Here is a 13,344-nt window from a genome sequence, read left to right on the forward strand (position 1 = left end):
TAAATTGATGCAGGGCACCGCGGATAAAAGGCAAAAAAATATGCATTGACACGGACTTTCGGGAGAGAGGGGGAGAGAGGGAGAGAGAGAGAACTGAAGAGGGCTGACAGAGAGAGAGAGAGAGGGAGGGGAGGGTGACAAAGAGAAAGAGAGCGCGAGAGAGAGAGAGAGAGAGAGAGAGAGAGAGAGAGAGAGAGCGAGAGAGAGCGAGAGGTCAATACTGAGGTTCGAGTCCTACTGTGCTTGGCCTTTGACTGGTGCCAGCAAATCGGCCATGACGGCCCGATGCTGCCCTGCAACCGAACGGGGGAGAACGACAGATAAGCCATGTCTTTAAACTACATCAAAAACTTCTATGAAGGATGTGTAAGTAGACCATCAATGCCAGGACGGCGTGGAGAAACGGTGGCGCTTGTTGTTCAGGTCCTCCAGTGGGGAGGCCTACTTGACTATCACTTTTTCTTTTTTTTTGCCTTTCATGCTTTTTTTTGCCTTCGCAGTTAAGTTGGCACCACTGACAATGGTTAGCCTTCTTTTTTAAGTGAAACACCATCCTTCCCTTACCCGTATGTAACCCATCTGCTGTGCTGTCGTGTCTGCAGTTGTTACTATAGATAGATAGATAGATAGATAGATAGATAGATAGATAGATAGATAGATAGATATAGCTATATAGATATAGATAGATACCTCCTGGCTGGCTGGTTGTTTGGTGAAGGTGTGTGAAGATGCGGGCCTGGTTTGTGCAGCATTGAGTCAGGCTCGGCGTGCAGGAGAGAGGAGGCCAGATGTCAGTATAAAGGGCTTTGTTTAATCTCCCACATCAGGCCATGAATGAGCGACGGTTGCAGGTGCATTTATTTGGCTGACAAAAGGCATTTTTTCCCTCTGTCCCTGTGCGTGTGCGTGTGCGTGAGCGAGACCACGGACGTGTGTTCGTGCCCTGTGTGTGCGCGTGTGCCTGCGCAATCGCTGCGAATTCTTCTTTGTTACGTCACGTCGTGTCTTTGTGCGTGCACGTGCAAGCGTACGTGCTCTGTGCGCACGCATTTGAGCGCCTGCCTGTGTGTGTGCGTCCGTTCGTGTCTGCTCGCCAATCGGCTCTGTGCGTAGCTGTAGTCCACTGACTTCCGGTTTCTACTGCAGCGGTCATAGCAGTTTCCTGTTGGCGGGTGCTGTTGACGATAGCATGTTTTTGGCGACGCCTGCGAGATTGACCATAGATAAACGTCAATCACACGCACACGGGCGTCCACACACTTCCGGCCGCAGGTGCAGCACACGGGGCAGAGTTTCGAGCAGTACGCACCAAGCCCGTGATCACGACGGACCGGCGGACCGACGGACCGGCGGACCGGCGGACGGACGGTTGTGGCCGTGGCCTGGTGCGTACTCTGCCCCGTGTGCTGCACCTGCGGCCGGAAGTGTGTGGACAGCTGTGTGCGTGTGATTGACGTTTATCCATGGTCAATCTCGCAGGCGTCGCCAAAAACCTGCCATCGTCAATAGCACGCGCCAACAAACAGGAAACTGCTATGACCGCTGCAGTAGAAACCGGAAGTCGGTGGACTACAGTTACGCACAGAGCCGACTGTTTGCGACCGTCTGTGAACACGTCGGCCTTCATGTATGTGTGCGCGTGTGTTTGGGCACTCTTGCGTAAGTGTGCGTGAATACGTAACCTTGTTGAAATGTTCGTGCCTGTGTGCGTAAATGACTACTACTGTGTGTGTGTGTGTGTGTGCGTGTGTGTGTGCGTGTGTGCGTGCGTGTGTGTGTGTGTGTCTCAGCTCAGGCCTCCTACGGTGATAGGCCAGTTCCACACCTTGTTCTTCGGCTCGGTGCGGATGTTCTTCCTGGGGGTGCTGGGGTTCGCTGTCTATGGGAATGAGGCGCTGCACTTCAGTTGTGACCCTGATCGCCGGGAGCTCAACCTGTACTGCTACAACCAGTTCAGACCCATTACACCGCAGGTAAAATTAACTAGGCGAAACTAAACTACACGAAGCTTAACCAAGCTAAACTAAGATAACTGACCGAAGCTTAACTAAGCTAAACTAAACTAAGACAAACTAAACTGAGATAAACTAAACTAAACTAAGACAAAATAAACTACACTAAGATAAACTAAACTTAGACAAAATAAACTACACTAAACTAAGACAAACTAAACTAAGATAAACTAAACTAAACTAAGATAAACTAAACTACACGAAGCTTAACCAAGCTAAACTAAGATAACTGACCGAAGCTTAACTAGGCTAAACTAAATTAAGACAAACTAAACTAAGATAAACTAAACTAAGACAAAATAAACTAAGCTAAACTAAACTAAGACAAAATAAACTAAGCTAAACTAAACTAAGACAAACTAAACTAAGATCAACTAAACTAAGACAAAATAAACTAAGATAAACTAAACTAAACTAAGACAAAATAAACTAAGATAAACTAAACTAAGACAAACTAAACTAAACTAAGACAAACTAAACTAAGATAAACTAAACTAAGACAAAATAAACTAAGACAAACTAAACTAAGACAAAATAAACTAAACTAAGACAAAATAGACTAAGATAAATTAAACTAAGACAAATAAATTACACTAAGATAAACTAAACTAAACTAAGACAAATAAACTACACTAAGATAAACTAAACTAAACTGAACTAAGCTTAACCAAGCTAAACTAAGATAACTGAACGAAGCTTAACTAAGCTAAATTAAACTAAACTAAGACAAACTAAACTAAGATAAACTAAACTAAACTAAGACAAAATAAACTAAACTAAGACAAACCAAACTAAGATAAACTAAACTAAGACAACATAAACTAAGATAAACTAAACTAAACTAAGACAAAATAAACTAAACTAAGACCAAATAAACTAAGATAAACTAAACTAAGACAAAATAAACTACACTAAGATAAACTAAACTGAACTAAGCTAAACTAAGCTTAACCAAGCTAAACTAAGATAACTGAACGAAGCTTAACTAAGCTAAACTAAACTAAGACAAACTAAACTAAGACAAATAAATTACACTAAGATAAACTAAACTAAACTAAGACAAATAAACCACACTAAGATAAACTAAACTAAACTGAACTAAGCTTTACCAAGCTAAACTAAGATAACTGAACGAAGCTTAACTAAGTTAAACTAAACTAAACTAAGACAAACTAAACTAAGATAAACTAAACTGAACTAAGCTTAACCAAGCTAAACTACACTAAGATAAACTAAACTGAACTAAGCTAAACTAAGCTTAACCAAGCTAAACTACACTAAGATAAACTAAACTGAACTAAGCTAAACTAAGCTTAACCAAGCTAAACTAAACTCAGATAAAATAAGATAAGCTAAACTAAACTAAATTAAGATAAACTTACCTGAACTAAACTAACCAAAGAAGGCTGAATCAATTCATCGAGACAGAAACGTTTCATCATCATCTAAGTGACCTCATCATTCTCACCTGACTGCAGGTACCCCACCCTTATAAACAATACAGTGGCTGCAGGTACCCCCACCCTTATCAACAATACAGTGACTGCAGGTGTCCCCACCCTTATAAACAATACAGTGACTGCAGGTGTCCCCACCCCTATAAACAATACAGTAACTGCAGGTACCCCCCACCCTTATAAACAATACAGTGGCTGCAGGTACCCCACCCTTATAAACAATACAGTGGCTGCAGGTGTCCCCACCCTTATAAACAATACAGTGGCTGCAGGTGTCCCCACCCTTATAAACAATACAGTGACTGCAGGTACCCCACCCTTATAAACAATACAGTGACTGCAGGTGTCCCCACCCTTATAAACAATACAGTGACTGCAGGTGTCCCACCCTTATAAACAATGCAGTGACTGCAGGTACCCCCACCCTTATAAACAATACAGTGACTGCAGGTGTCACCACCCTTATAAACAATACAGTGACTGGAGGTGTCCCCACCCTTATAAACAATACAGTGACTGCAGGTGTCCCCACCCTTATAAACAATACAGTGACTGCAGGTGTCCCCACCCTTATAAACAATACAGTGACTGCAGGTGTCCCCACCCTTATAAACAATACAGTGACTGCAGGTGTCCCACCCTTATAAACAATGCAGTGACTGCAGGTACCCCCACCCTTATAAACAATACAGTGACTGCAGGTGTCACCACCCTTATAAACAATACAGTGACTGGAGGTGTCCCCACCCTTATAAACAATACAGTGACTGCAGGTGTCCCCACCCTTATAAACAATACAGTGACTGCAGGTGTCCCCACCCTTATAAACAATACAGTGACTGCAGGTGTCCCACCCTTATAAACAATGCAGTGACTGCAGGTACCCCCACCCTTATAAACAATACAGTGACTGCAGGTGTCACCACCCTTATAAACAATACAGTGACTGGAGGTGTCCCCACCCTTATAAACAATACAGTGACTGCAGGTGTCCCCACCCTTATAAACAATACAGTGACTGCAGGTACCCCCACCCTTATAAACAATACAGTGACTGCAGGTGTCACCACCCTTATAAACAATACAGTGACTGCAGGTGTCCCCACCCTTATAAACAATACCGTCACTGCAGGTGTCCCCACCCTTATAAACAATACAGTCACTGCAGGTGTCCCCACCCTTATAAACAACACAGTGACTCCAGGTGTCCCCACCCTTATAAACAATACCGTCACTGCAGGTGTCCCCACCCTTATAAACAATACAGTGACTGCAGGTGTCCCACCCTTATAAACAATGCAGTGACTGCAGGTACCCCCACCCTTATAAACAATACAGTGACTGCAGGTGTCACCACCCTTATAAACAATACAGTGACTGGAGGTGTCCCCACCCTTATAAACAATACAGTGACTGCAGGTACCCCCACCCTTATAAACAATACAGTGACTGCAGGTGTCCCCACCCTTATAAACAATACAGGGACTGGAGGTGTCCCCACCCTTATAAACAATACAGTGACTGCAGGTGTCCCCACCCTTATAAACAATACAGTGACTGCAGGTGTCCCCACCCTTATAAACAATACAGTGGCTGCAGGTGTCCCCACCCTTATAAACAATACAGTGACTGCAGGTGTCCCCACCCTTATAAACAATACAGTGACTGCAGGTGTCACCACCCTTATAAACAATACAGTGGCTGCAGGTGTCCCCACCCTTATAAACAATACAGTGACTGCAGGTACCCCCACCCTTATAAACAATACAGTGACTGCAGGTGTCCCCACCCTTATAAACAATACAGGGACTGGAGGTGTCCCCACCCTTATAAACAATACAGTGACTGCAGGTGTCCCCACCCTTATAAACAATACAGTGACTGCAGGTGTCCCCACCCTTATAAACAATACAGTGACTGCAGGTGTCCCCACCCTTATAAACAATACAGTGACTGCAGGTGTCCCCACCCTTATAAACAATACAGTGACTGCAGGTGTCCCCACCCTTATAAACAATACAGTGACTGCAGGTGTCCCCACCCTTATAAACAATACAGTGACTGCAGGTGTCCCCACCCTTATAAACAATGCAGTGACTGCAGGTACCCCCACCCTTATAAACAATACAGTGACTGCAGGTGTCCCCACCCTTATAAACAATACAGGGACTGCAGGTGTCCCCACCCTTATAAACAATACAGGGACTACAGGTGTCCCCACCCTTATAAACAATGCAGTGACTGCAGGTACCCCCACCCTTATAAACAATACAGTGACTGCAGGTGTCCCCACCCTTATAAACAATACAGGGACTGCAGGTGTCCCCACCCTTATAAACAATACAGGGGCTGCAGGTGTCCCCACCCTTATAAACAATACAGGGACTGGAGGTGTCCCCACCCTTGTAAACAATACAGTGACTGCAGGTGTCCCCACCCTTATAAACAATACAGTGACTGGAGGTGTCCCCACCCTTGTAAACAATACAGTGACTGCAGGTGTCCCCACCCTTATAAACAATACAGTGACTGCAGGTGTCCCCACCCTTATAAACAATACGGTGACTGTAGGTTTCCCCACCCTTATAAACAATACAGTGACTGTAGGTTTCCCCACCCTTATAAACAATACAGTGACTGCAGGTGTCCCCACCCTTATAAACAATGCAGTGACTGCAGGTACCCCCACCCTTATAAACAATACAGTGACTGCAGGTGTCCCCACCCTTATAAACAATACAGGGACTGCAGGTGTCCCCACCCTTATAAACAATACAGGGACTACAGGTGTCCCCACCCTTATAAACAATGCAGTGACTGCATGTACCCCCACCCTTATAAACAATACAGTGACTGCAGGTGTCCCCACCCTTATAAACAATACAGGGACTGCAGGTGTCCCCACCCTTATAAACAATACAGGGGCTGCAGGTGTCCCCACCCTTATAAACAATACAGGGGCTGCAGGTGTCCCCACCCTTATAAACAATACAGGGACTGGAGGTGTCCCCACCCTTGTAAACAATACAGTGACTGCAGGTGTCCCCACCCTTATAAACAATACAGTGACTGGAGGTGTCCCCACCCTTGTAAACAATACAGTGACTGCAGGTGTCCCCACCCTTATAAACAATACAGTGACTGCAGGTGTCCCCACCCTTATAAACAATACGGTGACTGTAGGTTTCCCCACCCTTATAAACAATACAGTGACTGTAGGTTTCCCCACCCTTATAAACAATACAGTGACTGCAGGTGTCCCCACCCTTATATACAATACAGTGACTGGAGGTGTCCCCACCCTTGTAAACAATACAGTGACTGCAGGTGTCCCCACCCTTATAAACAATACAGTGACTACAGGTACCCCACCCTTATAAACAATACAGTGACTACAGGTACCCCACCCTTATACACAATACAGTGACTACAGGTACCCCACCCTTATAAACAATACAGTGACTACAGGTACCCCACCCTTATAAACAATACAGTGACTGCAGGTGTCCACACCCTTATAAACAATACAGTGACTGCAGGTGTCCCCACCCTTATAAACAATACAGTGACTGCAGGTGCCCCCACCCTTATAAACAATACAGTGACTACAGGTACCCCACCCTTATACACTATACAGTGACTACAGGTACCCCACCCTTATACACAATACAGTGACTGCAGGTACCCCCACCCTTATACACAATACAGTGACTGCAGGTACCCCCACCCTTATACACAATACAGTGACTACAGGTGTCCCACCCTTATAAACAATACAGTGACTGCAGGTACCCCCACCCTTATACACAATACAGTGACTACAGGTGTCCCACCCTTATAAACAACACAGTGGCATAACGACCCAGACCAATGAGCAGGTTAACATGCAGATGTGGGCGTGGTCAGTAATTAGAGGTGTGGTGGTCATGTGTACTGGTCACAGAGGGTTGGGGAATAGTTGCATCACTGCACTGTAAGATGGTGACAGATGTACTCTTAGCCCCCCCCCCCCCAGTTCAGGGATTTTCATTCTCTCTTCACATAGATGGCCTCTGACTCCTTGATTGACTGTTTGACTAAACTGAAGTAAATTAAATGTAACCTGATTTACCTTAACTTAATTTAACTAAACTCGGCTCTCTTTGTACGCCATTTTACTCAGATGATGTCACCTTAACCATTCATGACTAAATCAAATTCAACCTTGACCCTCACCCCCACCCCCACCCAACCCCTGGCCCTAACCTTAACCCTTAAATGTAACCCTTAATCCTGAGTTTAGCCCTAGTCTTAGTTTTACGTTAACCCTTATGTAGATGAAGTGATTGCCCCCGGGGGAAATGGCCTGCTAACAGGGGGGAGGAGAGCCACTAGGAGTCACTAGGTCCCTCCTGCTTGGATATTATGATGTGTTATCAACACCAGTTCCCCGCTCAGAGATGGAGAAACCAGCAAACTGGTCAAAGAAACCAGGACCCACAGGCCGGACCTCCTCACCGCGTCGCCTCATTGTGATTCAGGGGAGTACTGCAGTGTTAGAACTGACGTGGGTAAGTACGGCGATTTTACCCTGACTCTCTCCCCTCCCCCCCCCGCTAGCTTCAGCCAGCCCAGTGAAACCTGACTTCGCCTCACTTAACTCGTTCAACTTAATCAGAGCTCGAGCCTGCTACCCAGCGCCCTGCCCCGGGTTCAGCTCGCATGCCCACCCACCCAAAAAGGCCTGAGCAGCCCACCTTCCCAGCTAACTCATCCACTCTCCATCCTCACGTACAGAAAAGTACGTGTGTGTGGTGACAGCTCGCTCTCTTTTCTCCGGTTCTGGAGAAAGTACTCTCCCCACCACCGCGGCCCACTTAAGGCCTTCCGCCTCCGCCACCTTTCAAGATGGCGGCTGCGTTGCTGATTAGAGCGGCAGCGTCTCATCCGCGACCCGGCGGGGTTCGAGCCGCCGACCAGGCCGATGGTTCCCGCCATGATGGAAGAGTCCACGCATGAGACAGGAAACATCACATGACCGCTTATCCAAGTTGCCTACGGCGACCATCTGCATGACCCATTTAAAGTGATGGTGTTGGAGTGGAGGAACATGAGAGCACACATTTCTCTTTTCTTTCTTACCGACTTGCCAACCTCCTCCCCCCCCCCCACCTCTCTGTCCCTCTGACCTACACCTCCTTTCATGCCCCCTCCCGCCTTTCCCTCCCTCTATTCTCTCCTCCTGTCCTTCCATCCATCTCTCCCTCTCCCTCTCTCTCTCTCTCCCTCCTTCTCTCTCTCTCTCTCTCTCTCTCCCTCTCTCCCTCCATTACTCTCTCTCTCTCCCTCCACCCCTATCTCTCTCCCCCCCTCCCTCTCCCCCCCCTCTCTATGCTGCAGGTGTTTTGGGCGTTACAGCTGGTGACGGTGTTGGTACCCGGCGCCGTCTTCCACCTGTACGCCGCCTGTAAAAACATTGACCAGGAGGAGATCCTCCAGCGACCGATCTACACCGTCTTCTATATCATCTCCGTTTTGCTGCGCATCATCCTGGAGGTCATCGCCTTCTGGCTACAGAGCCACCTCTTTGGCTTTCAGGTCCGTCGTCTCATACAACGTTCATGTCTGGTGCACTGCAGCTTTCCACTTTTGTAGTTTCATGTGTGCTCTGCAGAGCCATGCAAGCTGGCTCATACAGGATTTTCTGATCAGTACGGATTGTCTGACGCACTCGACTTTTGCGTGGTAGTATCACTGCACGCGGCAGCGCAAACCAGTATATTAGTGCATAATAATACTCATTACATTTATACAGAGCGTTTCTAGACACCCAGAGCGCTTCACGTTGAAGGGGGTAACTCACCTCAACCACCACCCATGTGTAGCACCACCTGGGTGATGCACAGCAGCCATTTTGCGCCAGAACGCTCACCACACATCAGCTTGAGGTGGAGAGAGGGAGGAGTCATTGAGCCAGTTACATGGGGGGTGATGAGGTGGCCAGATGGAGAGAGCCAGGTTGGGAATGTTGCCATGACACCGGGGACCCCCCTACTGTTTGTGATAAGTGCCATGAGATCTTTAATGACCACAGTGAGTCAGGACCTCGGTTTAACGTCTCATCTGAAGGACGGCGTCTCCTACAGTGTCCCCGTCACTGTACTGAGACACTGGGATTTGATATTTGTTGTTTTTATTAGGACCAGAGAGAAGATTTCCCCCTACTGGCCCACCAACACCACTTCCGGCAGAAATTCAGTTTTCCCGGGAGGTCTCCCATCCTAGTAGGCTACTAGCCAAGCCCACAGCTGCTTAGCTTCTGTCGTTCGGCAGAGCCAGGGTCCATGTTGGTGTGGCTGCCGGCAAACCTCAAGAGTCGATTCCTGTCGAACTTGAGAATAAATCATTCAAACCTGATTTGTTTGCTCATTTGCCCCACCCCGAGTCAGTTCAGCAGATGTAGTTGAGTGATGTAATCTGAGTTGACCTCACATAGAAAGTCGGCCAACTATTTTTTCTAGCAGGTTTAAGTCAAAAGGTTTTCTTATTTGCAACCAATTTATCTTGCTGGCACATTTGGATCTGAAAAGTTAATTATCAATTCAAATATCAAATATATTGTAACGTGCATGGATAAGTAGACACGTTAGCTCTTGGCTAACGGGTCGGACCCTTTAGTCGACTGGTTAACGTTGTCGCCCGCGGTGCTGGAGATGCAGGTTCGCGTCCGGCTGGGGCAACGGTCCCCGGGCTGCTCCCCTGATTCGCTGCATCGGTGTCACAGATGGGATCCCCGGCTGTGACGGTCCTGCCGGGGATGCCCTATCCCGAAGGAGGGGGGTAGTGTAACCTACACGAATAAGTAGACATGTTTGTCCTTGGCTAACGGGTCAGACCCTTTAGTCGACTGGTTAACGTTGTTGCCCGCGGTGCGGAATACACGAGTTCGTGTCCCGGCTGTGACGGTCCGGCTGGGCTGCCCCCCGAATTCACTACAATATCAAATATCGGAAGTTAATAATCAATTATTTGTTCATGCAACACAGTTTATAGTGTGAAGTTAACTAAGCTGAAGTTTGCTAGTTTTTGTAAAGCCAAAGTGCAGTTTTCCATGTAAACAAGAGGAGTTTGTTTACATTCATAAGTGCCCTTGTGCAGACATGCGGAGTGTGTTGGTAGACCCCACCGACCACATCCACAACTTATCGCCTTCAAGGATGTTTGGAAAATCTGAATTTTTAGTTATTGTGTGGTTTTGACATTTACATTCAGGTATCAGTGTAAGGCAGGGGTGCCCAACTCCAGGCCTCGAGGGCCGCAGTGTCTGTGGGTATTTGTTCCAACCATGCACTGCACCACCTGATTTAACTAATTAGCTCACCTCTTGGACCAAGGAGGGAAGGAATTAGTTAAATCAGGTGGTGCAGTGCATGGTTGCAACAAATACCTGCAGACGCTGTGGCCCTCGAGGCCTGGAGTTGGGCACCCCAGGTGTAGGGACTTGGAGAGGAAGTTAGTGTTTTTGTTTTTACTCTACGGGAGGCCCATTTTGCTCAGTAGCGCTACTCGTGGCCAAAACCGGCACAGCTAATCTTTAATTTAACAGCTTTCTATAGTGGTTTTAAATTCCCCAGCCTTTGGCAATTCACTCATAAATCTCTTTCCATCTCTTTGTCTGTCTTTCAGGTCCACCCTTTGTTCATGTGTGATGCCAGTGCGTTGGAAAAGACGTTTAACGTGACCAAGTGCATGGTCCCCGAACACTTTGAAAAAACCATCTTCCTCAGCGCCATGTACACCTTCACCGTCATCACCATCTTGCTCTGCGTTGCCGAGATATTCGAGATACTCTGCCGGCGTCTCGGTTATCTCACCAACCAGTGACGCCTCCCGCTACACGCACGCACGCACAAACACGCACAACCAAGGGTGAACCATTTTACGCAAATTCGGCCAGTTTCTGTCGCGCTCCTGGTCAGCAATAGCCGGACTCTCACGAGCCAGGAAGCGAACTCCCCACCGGCATCCGGGTCAAGCAGTGTCAGCGCGGACTCCTTTTCTAGGTGTTTCTTTTTCCCTTTTCTTTCCCTTTCTCGCCCTTTGCTACAGTGTGATCATCCCTGGTCACGTTCAGACATGTGTGTGTCTGTATGTAGAGATGATGACAACAACCACAACAACACCAACAACACCAACAACAACCACAACAACACCAACAACACCAACAACAACCACAACAACACCAACAACACCAACAACAACTGGGAACTTGTTGGAGGGGATGGAAAACAAAGACACCTGTGTTTATCTTATTTCTATTTTCCCACAAGATGGCTGTCAAAGTGCGGTAAAAGACAGGCATCAGCTGACTTTTGCTTGTGAGTTTTTAGTGGCAGAATGTGCTTCTGTCATTCCTCCCTTTCAGACAGACATGTCTCCATTAGTCATTACTTTTTTTCTGAAACCGCAGACATGGTTGTTAGTAAACACTTTAAAGGCTTTTTTTACATAATGAAAGATGATTATTTTGGGTTATGGAAATGCATTATTTTCTATCTGGGGTATACAAATGCGTTGGCTTTGAAAAATTGAAACTTTAAAATATTACCACCCCTCCTATTACCATCCAAGATTATTATTTTTTTTTATTATTTTTTTTTAATGATTGACATGCAAAGACGAAATGCTGAAGGAAAGTGCTGGGCCTTACATACTTGATAAACAGACTGGGAGTTTTCAGCCTACTGTTATCTTGCTCAAACATTTTACATTCAGTAAAGAAAGCATTGGTAAGTAATTGGTCTCAGCAGGTCTCAGGCAAGGTTTTAAAAAAAAAAGAAAAACAAAATTACACAAATGGAGTTTCAAGCAGACCAGTGAACATTCAGAACAAAATATTGCTGTTTTTAAACAAAAGTCATGATTTATGAAATGTACATTTTTTTAGGAATGAAAAACCCCAATTTTTAATAATGTTTTTTAAATCCCAAAATAATATATTCAAACCCTCTCAAAGCATAAATGGCCGTTTAAAGTTTTAATTCAAATCAGATAAACCACAAAATTGGGGCTGAATGATTGGCTTTCTGTGACAACAACAATGTGTTTAAAATAAAATGATTTTAAAGGAAATACATCAGCAGGTATCTTGCAAGTCATACTTCAATTTTAATGACTTGTAAGTGAAATCAAGTGTACCTCAAGATGTCCAGGTATATTTGAAATAATGTTTCTTAGCTTTTGCCATGTCTGGCTCCCAACTGCCTCTCTTGTAATTTGGAAATCTTTGACAAGGCTGTTCTATACCCCCCTATTTATTTATATGGCCTTTTTCTAGCTTATAGTATTATGCAAAATGCTTTTCTTTGATTTTACATTTGATGTCAATGTAGGTGTATTTTCAAATTATTACCTCTCTTGTTTTGTAATGTTTTTATCAGACATCCATCCAACTTTTGTTGAAGTTTTCAGCTTAAGTGTATATCATCTCAGGTACAATATTGCATTACCAGATAACAGGGGTTTAAACCCTTATTTCGAATTCTCTTAAATATTCTAAAGCCCTTTTAAATAAGCTTTTCCAGTGCACATGGACTGCTTCATTTGAGCCCAAGGTACTGAAAACCTCGACAGATAATCTGACTACATTTAAGAGGATTTGAAACAGGTATATGGCTCCTTTGGATCCATAGCGTTCTGCGTTCTGGTTTTTGTGACAAGAAGATGGTTTTAAAATTTGCCTCTGAAGGTTTTGCCGCCCAGACTTACGCCCATTGAAATGAATGAAAAATATGGTTTTCACGTCTGTAGTCAGGTTTAGCGCCAGTGACAGAGTGTGGTTAGAGGTTTCATTATCCAAGTAGCTCATTGAGTAGTTCATAATACTAACACTGCTA

The 13,344-nt window shown here is 45.5% G+C and overlaps 1 protein-coding gene across 1 annotated transcript; it reads left to right on the forward strand.

Moving 5' to 3' along the window:
• Positions 1–327: 327 nt before the first annotated feature.
• Positions 328–11,332, forward strand: gje1a (gap junction protein epsilon 1a). Its single transcript, XM_056295141.1, has 4 exons — positions 328–366; positions 1,791–1,973; positions 8,849–9,046; positions 11,135–11,332. The coding sequence occupies exons 1-4, from the start codon at positions 328–330 to the stop codon at positions 11,330–11,332; spliced, it is 618 nt and encodes a 205-aa protein (XP_056151116.1).
• The last annotated feature ends 2,012 nt before the right edge of the window (positions 11,333–13,344 follow it).

The sequence above is a fragment of the Lampris incognitus genome, chromosome 15, assembly GCF_029633865.1.
Source record: "Lampris incognitus isolate fLamInc1 chromosome 15, fLamInc1.hap2, whole genome shotgun sequence".
Classification (NCBI taxonomy): Eukaryota; Metazoa; Chordata; class Actinopteri; order Lampriformes; family Lampridae; genus Lampris; species Lampris incognitus.